Raw genomic sequence first — 23,827 nt, 5'->3', positions numbered from 1 at the left:
TCTCATTATGCTCACTGCTAACAAAGGGCTTTTTGACACAGGGTTATTAATTAATTCTATCTTATTGCACAATACCAAATCCAGTACAACTTGCTGTTTAGAAGGTTCCAGAATATGCTGTTCTAAGAAACTATCTGGAAAATATTCTACATACTTCTCATCAAGGCTGCCTTTGCCAATCTGATTTTTCTAGTAAGTTGAAATCACACATTATTACCTGTACCTTTCTGACTAGCTCAAGAGACTATTATTTAATTAATGTGTTCATATGTGCTTTGGGGTCACCCACACACCCTTTGGCTAATTGAGGCATGCATGTGTGCCAATCAAGTGGTGGTGTCCAGCACACGAGGTAAAATTTGACACTGGCAACTAGGAAAAGGCAGGAGTGCCTCTTTTGTATCTTTATTCCCATCTTTTGAAGCAAATGGAGAATTTAGATCAGAAAGTCCACAGCCTAAATTCAAAACTCTGTTTTTTGAAGAATACCAAATATATGAATAGAAGTGGAGAGGAGTCGTACTGGACTCGAAACATTAACTCTTTTTCTCTCCACAGGTGTTGCCAGACCTGCTGAGTTTCTCCAGCATTTTCTGTGTTTGTTTCAGATTTCCAGCATCTGTAATATTTTGCTTTTATACCAAGAGAAATGTTGACTGAACTTCCTGAACAGTAGACATTTAGGAAGAAGGTAATACTTAGCAGGTAGTATCTATCTCCAGGATATTGCTGTTCTGATCATTAACAGCAATGCTCTACAAATAACAGAAAAAGAAATAGCCAGTTCATCTATTTCATTTTGTCATCATTGGATAAAGAGATTCAGATGGCTAGGACACAGAAAAAATTCCTTGCTTTTCTATAAGTAATGCCATATAAGTTTTTAACTAGTGGCACAGGCACGTAGGGTCAAGATTTAACATCAACTTTGCTGAATATTATCTCTGACAATGTGGCATTGCCTCAATACTCTTCTAAAATATTAGTCTGGATTAAGAAGGCTAGCACAATTAAATAGTTTAGTCTTGCCTGATACTTTGTAAGTTTGCATGACTATAGAGACTGTGGTGACTATCACATGAGTTTACAATAAAATATAATGATAACATTCAGGAAATGGTAGGGGAACATTTTTACTCTATGGAGTTATTTTCCTTAGAGAAGTATTCAAAATGAACCATTTTGTAAGAATGGGCTATCTCAGCAAATTATAGTGCCTTTCATTATTAGACAAAATCAAAACAAAGAATCTATACCTTCCAGAATAAATTCTGATCTGACAAAAAAAGGGATGTTGAGCATTACCCGCTGGTGCTTTGAGTTCTTCATGTACAAACTCTTTCTGTGTCATTGTTTTGATTGTAGTGGACAGTCCAATGGCAGACTGCACAAGTTCATTAAAGTTGTTGACTTTTATCATAAATATGTCATTTTTTATATAGGCCATTTTTCCTAGATCGTCTCGGTCTTCTCTCCCTATACCAATGGAAATAACTTTCACACCATCCCTTTTCAAAGCTCTGGCAGCTATTTCAACATCATCTTGCGATGAAGCAGCAGTGATTATTATTGCAAACTGAGGAACTTTAGCATTCTTTCGGCTTCCAGCAGATTCAATGAAGAACTCTTTATGCATATATTCAATGGCACGTCCTGTTTTCAGTGCTGCTCCACCCTTGAAGTTATAAACTCTCCGTAAGTAACTCAACACCTCCTGTTCTGTCCGAAATCTCTCCAGTAAGAACTCTGTTCGCGCGTCCCCACTGAATTGAGCAAGTCCAATTCTGTATTTATTTACTGCCACATTCAGTTGTTCAACAACCTTCACAATGAAGTTCTGCACGTGACGAAATCCTGCTCGTCCCACATTTCGAGATCCATCAACCAGAAAGACCACATCAGAGTAAGATTCAGAAGCTGTCGATTTAAAATAATAAAGAATAAGTAAATGCAGAGGGAAACAGAATTCTGGCTTTTTTTTTAATGAAAGGCTTAATCTGAATATTACATGAGTAATTTCTTTTTTAACCAAGTGTTTCCAGAGAAAGGCACCAAAATTAGAAACCCGACTTTTAATTTGCCAAGCCGTTGTGTTCCCCTGAAGAAATCCATGTTGACTGTTTCTAAACATTCCATCTTTGTCCATGTGACTACCAATTCTATTCCAAATGATAGTTCCTAGAAGGTTCCTCACCACTGAAATGAAACTAACTGAACTGTAATTGTTGGGCTTATCCTCACAGATTTTTTTTGAATGAGGGCATAATGTCTGCAATTCCCCAGTTCTCCAGCGCCTCCCGGAGTTTTGGGAGGATTGAAAGAACGTGGCCAGTGACCCTGCAATTTTCAATCTCACTTACTTCAATATCTTTAGATGCTTCTCATCTGGTCCCAGATTTCTAAAGGGGAACATATTATATCCATGCCGATTGGTGCTGCTTTAACAGTTTTAGTTTGAATACAGCCAGACATGTAAAATGAAATCTGCAATGAATACTTGCAAGACTTTTACTTAAAATGATTTTGGAAATTCAATCCATAAATCCATACAAATTTAATCCAGTAAATTCATACCAAAAAAATCATTCAGTTCAGAATACTCAAGAGGTTGACAGGAATGCTGAATGCTCTTTTGCACTTTATATTGTTTCGATATCAGAGTGACGGCGAAGGTTTGCACATCAGCAGGTTACACTGTATCTGTCAGAATTTGTTTGAATGCTGAGGGGGTGGGAATTTAACACCAAGACCCAGATCAGGAGAGGTGGGTTAAAGGGGTACATCAAGTTGAGGAGAGGGTAGTTAGTTGGATGACAGGACTAGTTGGGAAGATAGCGAAGTCTGGCTGCAGGCATTAGTCAGGACAGTTCAGAAGTTATGAACTGAGGGACAATCAGGTTAGGTTGGGGGAATGGTGGAGTTGCATCACGTAAGGGGGCCCTGTTGAGTCGTGAAGGGTATGGGAGGTAGTGGGTATTGCTGTGTGTGCGGAAGATGGTAGAGATGCTACATCAAGTTGACACAGCTTATTAACCTTTATCTTGGGGGAGGAAATAAACACATCTGTTTAAAATTTTAAACTTTATTAAACCAACCTCCAGAATGAGAAGTGAGGAATTTACCTGCCCGTCTGGGCTTAGTGGTAGCAAATATTTGGGAGATTATGAACAGGATTGAAACCTATAGACAGCAAGTGCAATTGAAAGTGGGAACTAAGTTAATCGCCAGACAATCTTAAAACTAACAGGCTTCTTACATGAGGCAGTGTTGGAATACTAAAGAGCTAAACATTGACTGTTCACAGCTAATATATTTTTAGACCAGAGTAAGGGTAACTTTAGATAGTTTAATGTCTCTATCCCTTGAATAATTAAAGAATGTTGCTAGCCAGCAGGAGTTAGAATTCAGACCAGGAGCAAGGTAAACTGAAATTTTTAAACTTTGTAGCTAGTCGGATTTAGCACCTTAAGAAAGTGGAACGCAAGCTAGAATTAGAGGAAACACAACTAGAGCCTGCAGATTAACTTGAATTCCAATAGACATAAACAGGAAACAGAATTCCAGGGAAGAGATGGAGACAGTGAAACGCAGGAAGAGAGAGAATTCTAGGAAAGGGAAAGAGTGCAAATGTTCCAAAAGGAACCGCAGGAAAGGGAATTAAAAGTGTTTGAACTGCACAGGGACAAATTCACTGGAAAGTACCCATGGTGAGAGGACTACCTTTAGCTTGATAAGGACTGTTGGGTTATTCAAGTTTACTCATTTAGTCCCTAAAGTTGATGAGGCCTTCTTAATTTCATCTGAAAGTTTGGTAAGGCAGTTAAAGTGGCCACAAGTTAGATGAGCCTCACTTCTACAAAGATGGCAAGAAAGGTTATTTCATGTGCATGAAAACTGGAACCAGAAGCATGTGATCAGATATCTCGTAGCCTTACAAATGCCCAACCAAACATGGATTGAACTTGAATAGCTTAAGCAGCTCATTTTTGACCACTGGCTACAGGTGCTTCAACCAAGACCACTTGCATGAAACTCTGAGAAATTATGCTCCTCAAAGAGTTCAAAAAAGCATTCCGTCCCTTTATCAGACCTCATGTAAATGAACAGGCAGGCAGTGACCATGGTTGGCGAGTACAATGTAACATGGACACAAACTCTGGTAGCCTGAAGCCTGGAAACTTTCACAGGCCAGAGATGATATGTGAAAGGTAAATACCCTTGAGACAGACTGGAGGGGAAAGTGGAGCCAGTGAGAGAAACGGGAACTCTCCTTAACTTTTAAAAGGGAACCAGATGGGAGCCAGGTAGGAAATCACTGATTCCAGACTGGAAAGACAGGCCATTTACAAGGAAATCGGTTTAGGCATCCCGCAGAAAATCCATTTGCTAAGCCAGTAATGGGGCCATTAATGTCTGCTCAACCATGACTGTTGATAGGATAGCTGCCAGGAGTTTGTGTTCAAGGGAATAGTAACAATTGACTGGCCACACAGGAAGGGAAATCAGCACTGGCCGAGACACTGGGTGCTCACTGTCATTGCTAGTGGGGAAATCAAAAATGTTCTGCATGAAAGCAATTTCCGGTGTGCTGATAAAAGGCACAAAAGAGAGCTTATGGCACTATTACTGGTTTAATAGTGTTCACAGAACATGTTGTTCTGGGCCTAGGAACAATGGGCATAGCCCCAAGCTTGTCAATGTCTGGGAAAGATGTTTTATTGTGGATTGACCTTAGGGTATAACCCATACTCTAAAAAAGTAAAGGATATATAATCCAGAGAGGCTAAAAAAATTAGTGAAGACCAACAGAAATCCACTAACGTTCCAGTGAAAGGATCTTTAAATTAAAAACTTTAAATTAAAAGTTAAAAATAGTTTCAAAATTAATGAACCAGCATATAATTGCACAGTGTGTAAAGAAGGATCACTGGATCCAAATAATTAACTCTGCTTTCTCTCCACAGATGCTGCCAGACCTGATTCTGAGTTTCTCCAACCATTTCTGCTTTTGTAATTGAACAAAGATGGGCACAGGCCAGAAGGACAGAACATAAAATAAGGCAGAAAGTTTAATAAGGAGCGAAAATTACAAGAAAATTAGCTAGAGGTTTGAGAACGGGCAGTAAGAGTTTCTGTGGATATTTTAAAAGCAAAAAGTTAATAAAGAAAATGTTGGTCTGATAACAGATGAATCTGGAGAATAAATAATGGAAAATAAGAAAAAGGCAGATTAACTGTACAAGTATCTTAGATTGATCTTCACTATTGAGTAGTAATATCCCAGAAACAATTATAAATTTGGAGATAGAAAAGAGGGAAATAGAAAAGAGGAACTCAGGAAAATTATTATTACCAATGAAATGGTATTAAATAAATTATTGGAGCTGCAGCTGGCAAGTTTCTCGATCCTGATGGACTTCATCTAAGGTCTTAAAATTGGTTTTGATTTTCTAAGGCTCCCTTAATTTGGGGAAGGTCTATTAGATTCAAACATAGCAAAAAAGGGGAGAAAACAGAAAGCAGGAAACTGCAGGCCAGTAAATTTAACATCTGTCATCAGGAAAATATTAGAAGCCACTTTAATGAAATTACAGCAGGGCACTTAGAGGAATTCAACGTAATCAACATGGTTTTGTTAAAGGGAAATCATGTTTAATCAATCTATTGGAATTCTTTGAGGAATCAACACAAGCTATGAATAAAGAGGAACTGATGGACGTGTTGTGCCAAGATTACCAGAAGGCATTTTTAAAAGTGCCACATCAAAGATTATTTCAGAAATTGAAAGCTCATGATGAAGAGAATATTACATTGAGATGGATGGAAACAGAGTGAACACATATGCATCTTTAGCAACAGGCAACATATAACGTAGGATGTTCCACAGGGATCAGTTCTGGAATATTGACAATTTAGAATGTATATAAATAGCTTGGCAAAAGTGATGGAAGGTACAGTTGCAATTTTGCTGATGACACAGAGGCAGACGGAAAAGTAATTAAGAGCATATAAGCATGTTGCAGAGGAATGTAGATTGATTAAATGAGTGAGAAAATATCCGGTAAATGAAGTATGATGTGAGAGAATATGAAATTGTTTATTTTGGTGGGAAGAATATAAAGGATGCATAATCTTTAAATGGTGAGAAATTGAAGAATTCTGAGATGCAGAGATATCTGGGCGTTCTGGTGCATGAATCGCAAAAGACTAATATTCAAGAACAGCAACTAATTAGAAAATCAAATAGAATATCATCATTTATTGCAATGATAATTCAATATTAAATTAGGGAGTTATGCTTCCATTATACAGGGCACTGGTAAAACCACATCTGGAATACTGCGCAATGAAAGTTATTCAGAGAAGGTTTATGTGGCCACTGGAATGAGTGGGTTGTCTAATGTGGAAAGGTGAGTCAAACTAGACTCGTAGGCTTGTGGATAGACAGATTTTTAATCTGTAAGGGAATCGACGGTTGTAGGGAAAGGAAAGAAATTGCAGTTAAGTGTTATCAGATCACAAACGACCTCATTGACTGCCAGAAGAGATTCGATGGGCTGAGTAGCCTACTTCTGCTCCAACATCTTATGAACCTGCTGGAATTTAAAAGAGTAAGTCGCAAAGTGATTACAATATAGGAGACCATGAGGGGTCTTCACAGATTAGATGTGAAAAGTTATTTCCTTTTATCGGACCCAAGAACTAAGCCTCACTGTTTAGGAATTGGGCTGTCGTCGCCCATTTAACACACAGATGAGGGAATTTATTTCTTCTCAGAGGGTCATGAGAGTTTTAGGAACTCTCTTCCCGAAAAGGTGATGGAAACTGAGTCCTTAAACATTTTTAAGGCAGATGTGGATAGGTTTTGGTTATCTCAGACTCCCTTGCTTATCAGGGATTGGCAGGAATACAGAGATGAAGTCACAATCAAATTAGTCACGATATTGTTGAATGATGGAGTAAGTTTGAAGGGCTGAATGGCCTACTACTGCTCCTTATTTTTTTTAAATGAATAAAGATTGAGCAGGCTAGGCTTGCATTCACTGGAGTTTAGAACGGAGAGAGATGCCTTGACTAAAACATATATGATCCTGAGAAATCTTGACAGGGTGGATATGAAAAGGATGTTTCTTTTTGAGGCAGAATATAGAACTAGTGAACATAATTTCAAAATACAGGAACATGCAGTTTAAAACAGATAAGGAGAAATCTCTCTTCACAAGGGTTCCAAGGTGAGTCTGAGGCACTGTCTTCCAAAAATGCAATTGAAACAGAAACTCTGAATATTTTTAAGGCAAAATTGAACAATAAGCAAGTTGGCGAAAGTTATCAGAACTGGATGGGAACGTGGACTAATCAGATCAGCCATGATTTTATTGAATGGGAGAGCAGGTTCAGGGCCAAGTGGCCTAACTCTGCTCCTAACATGAATAATGAAGCCTTATGGGGGCTATAGACCCAGTAGGGTTGGGGTGACTCAAGAGGATCATTTGAATTAACATGGAATACAAGTCAGATCAGCAGTGTCAGAGAGCACAGGTCCCGAAGCAGTTAAAAGGACCAGAATCAGACCACTGCCCATAAATGGGGCAAGAAATGACCCATGAAGATGAGTAACAAAGCTAGAAATCTGGTTAACGGATACATTTAGACAAATTTAGATGAACAGATATGTACAGACAAATTTATCAAATTATTGGAAAATGTAACAAGAAGAACAAATAAAAGGGAAGCAGTGGGTGGAACATATTTGTCTTTTCAGTTTGATAAGCTACCACACGTTAGGTTAATTAGTAAGAGCCCATGGTTTTGCAGGTGGTATACTAGCATGGATAGAAGATTGGCTAACCAATATATGATAGAAAGTTGGTATGAGGGGTGGGGGCATTTTCAGCATGAGAGCCTGTAAGTATGGAAGTGCAACAGGAATCATTGCTGGCACCACAATTATTTTACAACATATCAACGGCTTGGATAAGGAATGTGAATTTACTATTGCCAAGATGTGGATGTCGCAAAAGGAGTTAGGAAGGCAAGGAGTGAGGATGACTCAAAGTCTGCAAATGGACACAGACAAGTAAGAGAGCAAAGGCTTGGCAGATGGAATATGATGTGGGAAATTGTGAGGATATGTCCTTTGGCAGGAGGAATAGAGGGATGGAACATTATTTACATGAAGAAAAACTGTAGAAAGTAGGGATTTAGAAGTCCTCATGCATAAGTCACAATAAGCATTTTTTATAAAATAGGGAAGGCAAATGGAATATTGGCCTTTATTTTAGAGGTAATGAAATATAAAAATAGGGAGATCTTGCTAAAAGAAAGGCACAAGTCAAACTACAGCTTGAATACTGTGAACAGTTTTGCACCCCTATCTTAGAAAATATATACTGGCATTGGAGGCAGTCCAGGGAAGGTTCACTAAGCTGATCCTGGGTATGGGAGGATTGTCTTATGAAGAGAGGTTGAGGCAGTTGGGCCTGTACTCATTGGAATTTAGAAGAATGAAAGGTGATCTTATTGAAACAAGCAAGGTTCTTTTGGGACTTGATAGGGTAGATGCAGCAGGTTGTTTCCCCATGTGGGAGAACCTAGCACCAAAGGCATAATCTCAGAATAAAGGGTTAACCATTTAAAACAGAAATGAGGAGGAATTACTTCTCTCAAATCGTAGTAAATTTGTAAAGTTTTTTTACTGCAGAAGGCTGTTGAGGCTGGGTTGTTAAGTATATTCAAGGCTCAGAAGGTCAGATCTTTAATCAACAGGGAATCAACTATTACAGGGAAAAGGCAGGAAAGTAGAGTTGAGGATTTTCACATCAGCTTTGATCACACTGAGTGGCTAGCAGACTCCGTTCCTACATCTTGCAGAATGATATCTTCCTAGTAAATGTAAATAGACATCAGTGCATTTCTTAGACTGGCCAGGAGGAAGTAAAGGTCTTATACCACCTATACGAAGGATCACAGAAAACAACTGCAGCAGCTGGACATCCCTCTGGAGGGTAGTGGTGTTCTAGTAACTACGGAACAGGTTTGGGGAAAACTATTCCCAAAACAAAGGGAAAGGATCACACCCCACAACAGATACCACTGGGAACATGCCAATGTTACCCCCTTGGAGAGCAAAGAAACAAGTTTCAAACATTAACCAATAAAACAGTTTAGAGAAAAACTGTTACAAATTAGCTGGAACACTTTAAAATGGCCAAAGTCACCTAGCCTGAAATGCAGCCCAGCTTGCCGGAATTTAGAAATGAACATCTATCTAACAGGACTCAACTGTCTCATTCTGAAAGAGCAATCTAAACGGTGGTTACATGAATGTTAAAATTCATCCCCTGGAATATATAGCTCGCAGTGGATCTTCAAATGTTATCCAATGGGGATGAGACTTCTTGACTACAGGTAATGTTGAAACAACGAATTAAGTCTCAAACTCATTTGCAGAGAAAGATTTAAACTCTCCTTTCTATAATCAAAGGAAAACAAAGTTTCCTGACAATGATTTTTTGTTAATGCAAAGAGATCTGTCCGCCACTTTCCTGACAGTTTTATTTTTGTTCAAGTGCATGGTCAATTGGCAAAAAAATCCATTTGTGTAAAAATTCAAATTTGGTTGTCCCAACCCCAAGCGTGAGAAGACACAAATTTACTCACCCCTTCAGACTTGGTTGCAACAGCTGTTGATCAGTGTGTTACACGAGATAGTAAGCTATCTGACATTTCTCAGGTACATATTTGTGAAAGAAGCACATAGCTAGCTCAAGCGTAAGAGACTTTCATTGATACCGGGTAGCAGAAAGCAGACCATCAGAGGATTAAATATCGTGAGCAATTACAGCATATGTGTACAGGTCAAAACTTCCAATGGGTCTTAAAGTGCAACAGCAACTTAAATTCAGTCTATTTTCTTGCCCAATAGCAAAAGGTTTGCTCCTCATTATCTGAGTTGTATAGTGTTTGAGATTTACAGCACATCATTTGTTAAATTATCAGTATGTAATTTGTTCAAACAACATTCTTCAAATCTTCCAATCATCATCTCCGACACCAAGCCCAAGCCTTCTGGTCACCTCCGCTGCCAGCATTTCTGATTTTCTCCAATGTAACCATTCCAATGTTCCCTAGAGAGCAAATCTCACCCTCCCTCCTTCCCCTCTTCTTTCTTGGAAAAGTCAATATTGACGGCTTCCCAGTCAGCCTCTCAATCTGGCTAACCGTAGTCAAGAAATGGACATAAGATCAAGTCCGGTTGGTAAATTCATGTTTTCTGCCCTCGACACAGCCTCCTCTACGACAAACTGCTAATCTAATAAATTGTGTAACTACAGCAGTAAGGGAGACTACAAATATTCAAGATACAATCTTGTGATTAGCAATTTTTGCCATATGTTCTAACACTTTCAAAGTATGAAACTGATCAGTCTGAAAAATCAACAAACTAATTTAGTACAAAGAAAAAAAATTTGGTCCTGTTATCATAATCAAACCACCCACAATAATACTGAATGTCATAGCAGGCTCCAAAAGCTAATGGCCTTATGTAGGAATGGTTGTATGGAGAAAATACAGGCAGTCCCTGATTTACGAACATCTGACTTACAAACTATACAGGTGTGTATTAATACTAATTTTAAAGATTCAACATGTAAATGTTTGCTTGTATTTACAAACAATCATTTCTTATTGTACTGTATTGTGTTCTGACTTGTGTACAAACCAAGTTAGGAACATACTCCTAACCCAGGGACAGCTTGCTAACAAGTACTATATTCCTAACTCAACCCAGCAAAATCTAAAAACCAATGCAACACTCTTGGGCATTTAAATTGAAACATAGTTAAACATTTTGAAATCTCTTTAATAAAGTAAAATTTCCAATGCTTTTCACAAAAGCATTTTCAAATAAAATTTTACAGCAAGCCGTATAGGGAGATATTAGATTAGATAACCAAAAGTTTAGTCAGAAGGAAAAAATCTGAAGAAACAGACGAAACATTAACCCTGCCTTCTCTCCACAGATGCTGCCAGAACCTACTGACTTTCTCTACCAATTTCTGTTTCAGATTTCCAGCATCTGCAGTTCTTTGTCTTATTTCAATCCTACCAATATCTATAATGGAGAAAATTTCTGGTCGTCCAGTACTGGATAGCAGTTTAGACACAATGAAGAGGTTGAGAGAGAGAATTCCTAATATTACATTGTGGGAGAAAAAAAATTCAGAGGAAGTCACATTTCCCCATGATGGAAAAGAAAGCCAGCTGAAAAAGGGTCCTCAATTTGCCACAGTTGTAAGTGTGGTTTAGAAAATGGCAAGAAATCCGCTCATGCTGACAGTGCTTCTCTGTGGACGCTATATCTTTGGAAAACAGAGATATAATTTCACAAAAATTCAAAGTATCTTCCCTAAGAATTGCATTTTAATAATATGCAATTGCATTGGGAGAAACTTCAGGAAAGCTCAACTCTCAAAATGAAAACATCAATGTTGACTGAAGGCGCTGGGAAGGTTTCAGCAGCAGTGGACTTTGTGTTGGCAGCACTGTGACTTCTTCATCGTTTGGCTTTGCAATATCTTCGCTAAATTGTTAACAGCTAAGATCAAAATGATTAATTTGAACCAACATGGCCAATTATTAACATTACTGCGTTGCTAACTTTGTGCCAGGAGACTACTCAATGACTAAGTTGAAAGTTATCTCAGCAATCCCTCAACAACAGTAATCACTGTCTGAGTTTCAAAATGACTTGACTGAGGCACAGTGAGGCACTTTGGATAACCTCAGTTTCTGAAAGGGTCTATGCAACTACAAGACCTTCATTCTCACACAAAGGTGCAGAAGAAAATATTTTAACGCAAAAAGCAAAACCTGGAAAGAAAATTGCTGCACATGTAAGGTTGCAATACAATGGCAAAGCCAGTTTTTCTTAGGTTTATTTTTTCTTAGTTTTTGAAAGAAAAAAATGTGTTATATCTTTTATGTATCTCTGATTGGTTTTTGACTTGCACTGTGGTCAGGAATACTTCCTTCGACTTTGTGCATAGACCTAACTCTCAGTTTTGCCCAAAGGCTATGTTTAGTAGTCTGTAACAGACAGATTTCTTTTTCTGTGTTTTATTGCAACACAAATATCTTTTAAGATTAAGAATGCAGAAAGCTCAGAAGAAAGAAAATTGTCACTGCAATTAAGGTCATATACAGTCACCTAGATGAATTAATTTTTACAGAGATGGTAAGAACTGCCGATGCTGGAGAATCTGAGATAACATCTGGATGAACACAGCAGGCCAAGCAGCATCAGAGGAGCAGGAAAGCTGACATTTAGGGTCTCGACCCGTAACGTCAGCTTTCCTGCTCCTCTGATGCTGCTTGTCCTGCTGAATTAATTTTTATACTTGTTGGTTAAGAATGACAAATGTATGCAAACTGTCAGATCAAATCCTCAATCTCAAACATTGTACTGGTGCACAATCATATCAAAGTGGTTAACAAACTCAACTGAAAATATTTTTGTTTTTAAAAATCACGTCACAAAAATTCATCACAATGTTTTTAGATCAACCTGTTCAGACCTGCAATGATGCACCTCCAGGGCAGATGGGACTTGAATTCAGGCTACCTGAGGCCCAGAATTAGAGACACTGACGCAGCACTACCAAACTCCATTACTTTTATCAACCTGTTCAGGTAAGTCATGACTTACTTCAATTGACATCATATCTCAAAGTGGGGCTTGAACCTGGATTTTCTGGTACAGGTTTAGAGACACTATCACTATAAAGGAGAAGTCCCAATAGTTTTACAAGATCATAGAGAGAGAAACAGACAGAGACAACTGATGGGTAGTATAACCTAAGGGTCACCATACTGAGGGGTAAGGGTAGAGGTTGAGAAGGACAGCCTTTCATGGTAATCTCAACTGGTACAGGAACTGAACCCAAACTGTTGCTATTTATGCTGTACTGTAAACTCACCATCCAGCCAACTGAGCTAACTGACTACCATAGTACCACAAAACTTTAGGACAACATTTCCATTTGGGATTAATGTGGGATTTTCTGCTGCGGTATAATCATGATAGTCATTGCCTTCCGGAAATCAGTCTGAAGAAGCCTATATATAGGAGAATTCCCAAAGTTTTTAAATGCTTAAATCCCAAAGATAAAATATGCAAAATGAGAATGATATTATCTTGCATTTATTGAGTGAAGGAAGTGCTTTAATAATCTACTAAATGAGTAAATGTCTTCCATGTGTAAGCTTTTCCTGCCCTTATTTCTTTGCTGCTTGATAGCTATTGCTTCCACTTAATTCAAGAGTTCTAAGTGGGCCACTGATTCTTTAACCCTTCAATGCCCTGCTCCACACTAGCTCTTGTTCACTTAGTTACATAAACGAAGTCAGAAAGATTTTATTTCATGAAGATGTTTGTTTCTGCAGCAATACCTTGTAATGCTAAATTACCTCTGTGTCACAGGGCTCATTCAATAAACAGGATTGCATGCTTTTTGGATTGCTCACCATATGGAGTTAAAATAAATACATCTGTCAAAACTAAATGTGTACTGTTCATTTAATGGAAAATAGCAAAAAGAAAATGTGATTATACATATATGTTCAATTGTCTACATACCCATTGGTTGAGACTTGATAACACACATATTTGCAGTTAGAAGAAATAATATGGCAGTTACTTCTAACCACCCCATGTTGAGAAAACTTCAAGGTATTTTCCTGAAAAAAAAACATGTTTCACAAACATTTTTACCATCTTTTCAAGCTTAAAAGCAAGGTCTTTCACAATTACAATTACCAAATTGAGCTTAACTAAATGCCAAGTTTATAGCAACAACAGCAACTTACAATGACATTGTGTCTTTAATGTAGAAAAAATTCCAAAATATCACAGAAGATCATAACCAAATAAAAATCACAACTAAGCCAAGGAAGAAGAAATTATGATCACAAAGTAAATTTTACGATGGACTTAAGTGTGGAAACAGAGGCGTAGAGGCTGAATAGTTGAGGAAGGGAACTCCTGACTGTCAGCTGTAGGATTTCAATTGGATCAGGGGCCTTTTGTTATTGTTTGCTGGGTCTGAAATGAAAAATTAAAACATGGAGTTGTAGAAAAGATGGGTACAGATTTGGGAGATTATACCACACTCAAGGACTTCAGAGATGAAGGAGAGGTTGGGTGTTGCCTTGTTACTTTCCTGGGAGGGGCTCAGATTTTAGAGAGGTGACAATTGGTAATAAATTTGAAAGGGCTGGGTAGAACCTGAGAAGAGGAAACTATTTATGATAATAACTTTGAAGGGTAATTGGGTGATCACCAGTTTAGTTAGAATAGAGTCAAGAAAGCAGGAAGTGGGTCTCACGGACAGAATGAGCTCAAAGATACTATGAGGACAGCTGGAAGGGAAACACACAAACTTTGGGCTGGAGTAGTGAGCGGTTTTGGTTTGATAGGGTTCAGCCAGATTTGACAATGCGTGCACATGGGTTTTACTGGAGACAAGGACATTGAGGGGTGGGACTGAACAAATGAAAACTACCAAAATATTGTGATGAGTGGTGGACCCAGAGATGTATTTTTCAAAGTGGAAGTTGAAGGAATTTGGAGGCTTTTTTTAAAAAGACGTTATCTGTCTTGGTACTCAAATGTGGGGTCCTAAAGTGCTCAATTAGCCTGATCAGGCTATATTTTAAACAAGTGTCTCTTATCTATTCCTACAATAGCTTCAAAATATGCATTGGGATTACTTTTATAGGCATAGCAATCTTATTTTTGAATGGGTCTGCTGCTTCATTACACAAAAGGCTGTAATAAAATAAGGTTGGTGCATATTTAACATTTTCTTATTCAGAAGGTTACAGGGTCAGTTTGCCAGGACTTGGGGTCATAATCTGGACTGAAACATTAAAAAAAAGAACATGCCTTCCTTTGGTGCTGTGGAAATGTCCCTCCCCCGGACAAGGAACCTGCATTCGAGTAACACCTGTTCCAATGTAATGCAATAACATCTCTGACCAGGTTGAATAGAACAGGTTGATATTTTTTAAAAATGCATTTAGGTAGCACATTTACAAACAGCAGGTAGTTCTGAAGTACTGTCAAAATGTGATGAGCAAGTTTAAGTGAGACACTAAACCCAAATGATTCTCAAACTTTCAGATATCAAAGATCACATAACACAACTGAAGGAAAAGAAAACAAGGAGATGGTTTGCTCCCCAAACCAATACTACAAACAACATCTATTAATTGGACTTTCAGCTGCTTACAGAATATTAATGGTACTAATAGAATGTTGCTAGCAAGGGTCCATGACTAACTGTATGGGAGTCACCATAGTCTTACTGGACCATAAGACTGCTCTCTCATTAGAGAAAGATTCTGATTGTAATTTAACCTGAGGGTCCATCATACCTCGAGCAAGGGGAGAGGATGGGAAGGAAAGTTCTTCCTGGCACCCTCAGCCAGTGATGGGAATTGAACCCATGTTATTAGCATCACACTACACCACAAGCCAACTGAGCTAAAGTGCATCAGTCTATACTTATTGTACTGTAATGCAAAACAGTAAGCTCTTGCCATTTGCAATGCACATCATCGGACAGATTTTATCTTAACTATCCACTGAGGGGCATAGATAGGGTAGACAAGAGAGATATTTAGTAAATGGTGTCAATAACCAGTGGGCATAGATTTAAAGGGAGGAGCCAGAGAATTAGAGTGTTCTGGAGGAGGAAATGTACCCAGACGGTGGTGGCCATCTGGAACTCATTGCCTGAAATGGGGGTAGAGGTGGGAAACTTGAGATATTAAAGAATAATTTAGCTGAGCACTTGACACGTTTTAGCATACAAGGCCTTGCACATGGAATTAGAACAGATGCTTGATGATTAGCACGGTCGCAATGGGCCGAAGAGCCTCTCTCTGTGCTGTATAAAAAACTCAATATCGACTTAATTCCAACTGTTATTCTTAAATCGCCGTTGACTCTCAGTTCACTTAAAAAATCCAGCGGGATAGAGTTAACATACCCCACTTTGAGGCACATCTTTGGATAAATGCGCGTTTTGTGTGGTGTCCTCACCTTTTCTAAATTAATCTGATCGGCATTCGAAAAGATTGTCCAAATATTAATTAGCCCTTTCCACAGCAAAGTCTGAACCCTGTCAGTAATCGCACGGTTTCAGTCAACCAAAAGATTTCTCACCTCAGTGGAGACAAAATCCTGTATCTCAATTCAAACGAGAGTCGATCATGTTTACATTACGTTCGGTTTTTATTTACGTTTACATTACGGCTGCTTTCCGAGTTGCAGGGTAGTTGCAACCCACACAAATCCCAATCGTTTTATACTAACCTTTCCACTTATCCACCCTGGAAGGCGGCTCGGCTTTTGCCTCTTCACAACGGTTCGAGCACCGCGGAGCAGAACCTAGTCAGCGCTACAGTGCACTCACGGGAAATAAAAGGCAATTTCATTGCAGTTTCATGCATGAAGGAATTTATACCCAGAAAGAGAGAGATGGCAAATCGCGAGAACGGCGCACTCTGCCACTCATAAAGCAAGCGTCCTCTCAGAGTGCAGCAAATCTAATCCATGCTTTTTCGTGAGCAAACGAGATCATGCTTTATCTTACATCTGGCTTGGAAACTGCTGCATTGTTTTAGAAATTAAATGTGAGTAAGGCGGAGATCCACCTCAAACAATGGCTTGCAAGAGGCAGACACCAATTTCTTACAGCTCCATGTGAAAATCTTTAGTGAAAAGGTACCTTCAACAGTCTACAAAATCGAAATCCAAGGTATTTTGCAGAGCGGGCTTTCTAAAACTAATCTATATTATCTATTGCATCTTCACATTAATGCAATTGAAATAAAAATTCCCAATTCAAAGTCTCAGAATTAGTTCAATACAAAATTGAAGGTAAATCGGCTAAACGCAGTGGCAGCATACAGGAGTTTTATAACGGCTGTATACATTCATTGTCTAGCTTTATTCTGTATAAAATCCACACACAAATATTGCAGAAGCAATTGCTACTTACAAATAAACGAGATAATATCGAGCTGCCTCCTGCAAACAGCAAGTTCGAAAAACTCCAAAGTTTCACATTAATAAACAGCTCATAAGCTCCTCCTCCTGATTACACTCCATACCTCCCCAAACGGAAGCAATCAGAAAGAATAATTACACAGAGCATTTTTTTGATAAACAGTAAATAAATCCGCCCACTGTTGTCCAAACGTAGGAGGCTCTTGCCCGAACTCTCTGAATGAGGTGGTAATGTGTCACATTTCCAGCTGCGTGTCTGGTGGTTTTGGGTTGATAAGGAATTTGCAGAGTTTGCTCCTTTTCAGAGCGTGAAGAAGGATTCATTGGGATCAGTTGTCCTGACCAACCGCTTTGAGAAGGTAGAAATCAAAGCAGACAGTAGATTAGCCACGTTGTACATCTAAGACTTCCTCAATGTGTTTAAGAAAGGTGTCCAAAATAAGATCAAAGCCACGGGCAAAACGTAGGATCTGGATTAGAACTTGCTTGGAGGGTGAATGTAACTGGTGTATTGCAAAGTATCATGGAAGCTTGGCCACAGGTTCTGAGATTACACCCAGTATTGAGATCACTTATAAGAGATAACAAGGTGTAGAGCTGGATGAACACAGCAGGCCAAGCACCATCAGAGGAGCAGGAAGGGACGTTTCGGGCCTAGACCCTTCTTCAGAAGGGGGAGGGGAAGGGGGTTCTGAAATAAATAGGGAGAGAGGGGGAGGCGAATAGAAGATGGACCTTTACTGACCTTTACTGGCTCCATCCATGCCTCTTTGACCTGTCTGTCCCCTCTCCACCTATCTTCTGCTTTATCCATCTTCTATCCACCTCCCCCTCTCTCCCGATTTATTTCAGAACCCCCTTCCCCTCCCCCATTTCTGAAGAAGGGTCTAGGCCCGAAACGTCCCTTCCTGCTCCTCTGATGCTGCTTGGCCTGCTGTGTTCATCCAGCTCTACACCTGGTTATCTCAGATTCTCCAGCATCTGCAGTTCCTACTATCATTGAGATCACTTAGTTCTGTTGATTCACAAATTTAAAGTCAATTTATGAGATTGTCATGATGATCCCAAACTGAAAAGGTAAGTGCAATCAGACAGTGAGGAAGAATTCACAGGGTGAATTATAACAAATAGTTGAGTAAGCTAGACAAGTGTAACTGTCATTTAAAGGTGCCAATTATAAGTTATTGCAGATGGATGAGAGAAAGGAATTATGCAGATGATTCATTGACATCTCTGTAAAGCAATCTGAAAGAGTCTGCAGAATGTTAATAGACTTGATGTTCACCCAAAGGAAAACAATGAGCGCAAAGTTAAAAGGGTATTGAACTCTTAAGACCAAAACATTTTAAGGATAATGTGGTTTCATAATTCAGTTGTACTGCAGATAGAATTACACACAGAATTATTTATCTCCCAACTCAAACACTTTTAAAATAGCTAGGACAAACTTGACAATTTACAGAGGTATATTCTAGCTATAAAAAGTAGGAGAAATCTCTAAAGCCAGTAGTTTTCCTAACAACCTTCTTGCATTCATAAACAAAGTGGTACAGTCATTACCAATAGTGCCATCTAATTACACTTATCCTTCCACTTGTTAAATCTGAGGAGATCTGGTTTGTGCTCATGCTGCATTCCTCAGAGTTAAGAAAAATGTGAAAGAAGTGCTGCCAGTGAAACATTAAATTCTTAGCCAAATCAAGGAATTGGGGGACAATGCAGGAAGGCAGAGTTGAGGTAGAAGATCAAGATTATCGTACTAAATATTGAAGCAGGCTTAAAGGATAAATAGTTTACTCAGGTCTATTTAATATGGTTTTTATGTGCTATAGCTCAGTTTGAATGTTCCCACAGCTATTGTTTTCTTGAACTTCAGTTTAGATTATAGCATGACCTCGACAGTATCCAAGCCTTGACTGACCTGAGGGCAGTTACATTTGTGAGGCATAAATGCCAATGGTCACCTCGAACAAGGAAAAGTCTATTATCTTCTGAGCTTCACTGTTACCAAGTTTCATGCTTTAACTATCCACGAGAGTCACACCTGGCTTGAAGCTGAACTGACACACCAGCTTCATGACTTCACTATAAGTTCAAGACAAATTCTGGGTGCTGCACAACAAAAGCCTCTCAATGTTGTTCGATTAGCTTCAAGGTTCAAATCAGTGAAGTCAAATGCTTCCCATTCCAAAGTTGGCAGCAGCTAGACCACCAGTCAGGATGCTCGATGGCATCCATTTAATTGGTCATTGCCACGAAACTACATATGCACTCTGCACCATCAGTGCACAGTGGCCGCAGTATTTGTTATCTCTAGAATGCACCTTGCAACATGGCGAGTTTCCTCATAAACACCACCCAGATATTCGGCCTCCTATAGAAAGAAAGACAATATCATAGGAACACCATACTTCACAAGATCCTTCAAAATCTAAGCTTCTCTGACTGTAAAACATGTATTTTGAAAACCCTGGAGTTCACTATCTAAAACTATTGGAAGTTTTCCATCACCACAAAGCACACTGCAGTGATTTAATGTGGCTCACCACCATCTTTTCAGGAAATGTAGGAATGGACAATATATAGAACCCTTTCAGCAACACCCAATTTCCAAAAATAGATTTAAAAAATAAATGCAGTTAATGAGTTTACGTTGGAGGCTTTTGCAAAGTGTAAAACGTTACTTTGAGCAAGACCCATTGCAAAAGAAGACCATGAAATGATAATTTGCAAAAGGAATTTATAAAAATTTGCAAAATAATAGACAAGAGTTTAAAATAAGTAACCCTTCAGAGAAATTCACTTTGAATATTCAGTTTAATGACACATTCCAGGGGCCAGGTTGTATCACATTGTGCCTTTTTTCATTCATTCCTGGGACATGACTTTTGCTGGCAAGGCAAGCATTTATTGCCCATCCTTATTTAAAGCTGAGAAGATGGTGGTGAGTTTTCTTTGTAAATAATTACAGGCCATGCTGTAAGCACTGTATTTATCTGGTTGGTCGAGTTAATCTTCTGGTCATTGGTAAACCCCAGCTCATTGCTAGCACGAGATTCAACAACAGTAATACCAATGAGCTTTGAGGGAAGGTTGTTACAGTCTCTCCTGCTGAACATAACCATTGCCTGGTACTTGAATTACACAAATGTCACATACCATCTTTCAGCCCATACCTGAGTTTTATTATGTGGCTGCATGCAAGCACAGACTGCATCAGTGTCTGAAGAGCTTTGCATGCTTAACGATAAAATTGCCTTGTTCCCACTCTCTCATTAGAGAGAGAGATGACTAGAGGCAAATTCAGCTCGAAGGTCACCATGCCTCAAGTGAGGAGTGCAGTTGAGAAGGCAGGACCTTCGCGGTAATCTCAGCTGGCATGGGAATTGACCTTGCACTGTTCACATCACTCAAATTTATAGACCTGCTGCCCAGCCAACTGAGTTAACTTGATCAAAAACAGAAGTTGCTGGAAAAGCTCAGCAGATCTGGCAGCATCTGTAAAGAGAAATAAGAGTTAACTTTTCCGGACCAGTGACCCATTTGTTCTCAGGAGGCATCACCGGACCCAAAATGTTAAGTCTCACTTCTCTTCATAGATATTGCTAGACAACTGAGCTTTTCCAGCAACTTCTGTTTTCATTTCTGATTTACAGTGTCCTCAATTCTTTCAGTGTTTATTGAGGTAACTTGATGCCATGCTCACTTCACCTTTGAAATTCACCTTGTCTGTTTCAGTAATGCAGTCAGGAACAAATTGGCCTTGGTGCAATCCAAACTGAGTATCAATGAGCAGCTTATTACTAACCGTGGCTTGCCAACACGTTGATGACATCGCCCATTGGTTTGCTGATGTCGAATGATGGGGCAATAATTGAAATATCCTTTTCTTTTATGAGGACTGGGCATACCTGCATAATTTTCTACATTGATAGGTAGATGCCTTTGATGTAAATGCACTCAAACAGGTTGGCTAAGGGCATGGCTTGTTCTGCAGCACCAGCTTTCAGTACTACCGCCATGATGTTGTCTGGACCCATAGAATTTTTTGCATCCGATACTTCCAGCCATTACGCAGCTTCACATGGGGAAATCAAACTGTCTGAAGAGTTGCTTAGTGATGATGGGAACTTCAAGATAATGCTGAAATGAATCATCCTCTCAATATTTCTGGCCCAAGGTGCTTAATCATACTTCAGCCTTGTCTTTTACATTGACATGCTATGTCTCCCCATCATTTAGATCAGGGATGTTTTTGGAGCTTCTTTTTCCGGGTTTGTCTAATTGTTCCCCGAAATTCAGAACTGGATGTGGCAACACTGCAAAACTTTGATCTGACTGTTTGGTTGTCGGAAATCCTTAGCTCTATCTCTGACATGCTGCTTTCTCTGTATAACATACATGTAGCCCTGTTTTATAGTTTCACCAGATAGGGAGTTAATTTTTAGATATGACTCTTACTACTCCTGGTATGTTCCCCGGCACACTTTTTAAACAAGAGTTGGACTCCTGGCTTGATATTAGTTGGAAAGTGACGGATATTCAGAGCCAAGAAGTTACAGATTTTGGGTGTTTTGCTATTGTTGATGGCCTACATCACTTTATGGATATCCAGTTTTAAGCTGCTGTATCTGATTTTGTTATGTTTAGCATGGTGGTACATGGTGGTAGCAAAGGCTTACTCAGTGAAAAGATCGGTCTTTACTCCAAGACTGTGTGATGGTCACTTTTACCGATGCTGTCACAGACAGATACATCATCAGCAGATATATTACTGAAGGCAAGGTCAAATAGGTTTTTCCTCTCATTGTTTCTCTCACCACCTGCTGCAGGCCCAGTCTGGTACACATGTCCTGCTATGCTCAAACCAGTTTGGTAAATACTGGCTCTATCAAACCAATCATGGTGATGGATATTGAAGTTCCCCACCCAGAGTAATTGTGTTCTCTTGTTACTCTTAATGATTTTTCCAAGTGTTGTTCAACATGGAAGAAGACTGATTTATCAGTTGAGGAAGATGGTAAGTAGAAGGTTAATCAACAGAGGAGTTTCCTTGCCTTTTCATTAACTGTGTTATTGGACTTCATGGAATCCAAAATAATTTTGAGGATTGCCAGGGCCAGTTCTCCCAGACTGTATGTCAATGTGGCACCACCTCTAGGGATGGTGAAGGAGTTGTCTAGGGCATTGGCTTTTAAGTATAATTCTCTCTGAATTTGTTTATATCAGGCTGTTGTTGGACTAGTCTGTAAGACAGTTCTCCCAATTTTGGAATAACTCTCCAGGTGTTAGTGAGGAGGACTTTGTAGGGTCAACTGGGCAGGGTGTTTTTGTGTTGTTGCCAACATTGAACTGATTATTTTTTATTCTTATTTGGCTTTTCTGGAGTGGTTTGATACAACTGAGTGGATTCCTCAGCCATTACAGTAAGCAAGCAAGACGTGACCATATTGCTGTGGTTCTGGAGCCAAATATAGACCAGAAAAACAAAGATTGTAGACTTCCTTCCTGAAGGATTTTAGTGAATGAGATGGGTTTTTATGACAATCCGGGAGTTTTACATATTTTCTAATCAACCTGTTCAGAGATGTTGTCACACACTTGAACACAGGTCTCCTGGCTCAGAGGTAGGGACAATACCATTGCACCACAAGACCCCTCACAAGTATCTTGCGTTAGTCCAATAGTTATATGATCATTGCCAAGATGAGTATTCACCTCAGATTAATGAAATAATTGAATTTAAACTCTCTCAGCTGGCATGCTGTTTGGATCATTAGTCCAGGTGTTGCAAACGGTAAAAAAACGTTTTAATTTACATCATGCCTCACAAACAATTAAGTAGTTTGGAAATTTTTGGCACTGCTACAATGTAGAAAATAAACCAGCTAATTTGTATATCACAATAAGATAAATGACCACATTATCTCTTTTAATAATTTTGGCTGAAAGCTAAATATTGGTCCGGAGAATTCCACTGCTTTTCTTTGAATTGTATTCTGGGATATTTTGCATTAAACTGAGAAAGCAGATGGTGCCTTAGATCAAGATAGAATCTCTAAAAATGCTGAACTCTTGCAGTATTGCCTTGAGGTGCCTAATGAGATAATGTGCTCAAATCTATCCGGTATGGTTTGAACCCATGACCATCTAATAGGGGTCAGGATGCTGCCCCTAGTCAAGGCTCACGCAAGATAAAACACATCCCTTGCAAAAAGTTTCAACATTTGATAGTTCTGTACTTGTGGTTTTACAAAACAGATAAGAAATGTGCTAGGAACTCTGGTTTGGCCCTCCCAACATGAGAATACATGTTGACCAGACTGTTTGTGCATTTCTGATGGAACTTTTAATTTTGTCCTTAATTAAATGTCAAAGTTCAGATTTTGCCCTTGCCGTGGCCCTGCACACACATCTGACTCATGTAGGGAAGTGATACACAATCCAGAGATGCAAGCAGTCCTCTGAGGACTATGGTTCAAATCCTACCAGAGCAGACGGAGGAATTTGAATTTTTAAATAACTCTGGCATTAAAAGAATAATGATGATCATTAAAACATTGTCATAAAAGAACCCATCTGGTTCACTGATGCTCTTTAAGGAAGGAAAATTGCCATCCTTTTCTGGTCCAGCTTACATGTGTCTCCAGATCTAGCAGCAATACAGTTCACTCTTAACTATACTTCTGAAATGGATTAACAAATCATTCAGTTGTATTAAACTGCTAAAAAGCCTCAAAAAAGGAACAA

The 23,827-nt window shown here is 39.1% G+C and overlaps 1 protein-coding gene across 2 annotated transcripts in view; it reads right to left on the bottom strand.

Annotated features, from left to right (window-relative positions):
- Nucleotides 1-17,098, bottom strand: part of col6a4a (collagen, type VI, alpha 4a) — a 164,989-nt gene extending 147,891 nt beyond the window's left edge. Inside the window, exons 1-4 of one of the 2 annotated variants that reach the window (XM_048613282.1) lie at nucleotides 17,070-17,098; nucleotides 16,382-16,466; nucleotides 13,640-13,740; nucleotides 1,306-1,917 (exon numbers count right to left, since the gene is read on the bottom strand). In XM_048613282.1, coding sequence (XP_048469239.1) covers nucleotides 1,306-1,917; nucleotides 13,640-13,715 — 688 coding nt within the window. In that variant the 5' untranslated portion in view covers nucleotides 13,716-13,740; nucleotides 16,382-16,466; nucleotides 17,070-17,098. The remainder of the gene's footprint in view (nucleotides 1-1,305; nucleotides 1,918-13,639; nucleotides 13,741-16,381; nucleotides 16,467-17,069) is intronic. The other variant, XM_048613286.1, reaches the window with a different exon arrangement.
- Nucleotides 17,099-23,827: the final 6,729 nt, after the last annotated feature.

This window comes from Rhincodon typus, chromosome 2 (genome assembly GCF_021869965.1).
Source record: "Rhincodon typus isolate 14 chromosome 2, sRhiTyp1.1, whole genome shotgun sequence".
Lineage (NCBI taxonomy): Eukaryota > Metazoa > Chordata > Chondrichthyes > Orectolobiformes > Rhincodontidae > Rhincodon > Rhincodon typus.
Note: the sequence above shows the minus strand (reverse complement) of the source record. Positions and strands in the feature narration are given on the sequence as shown.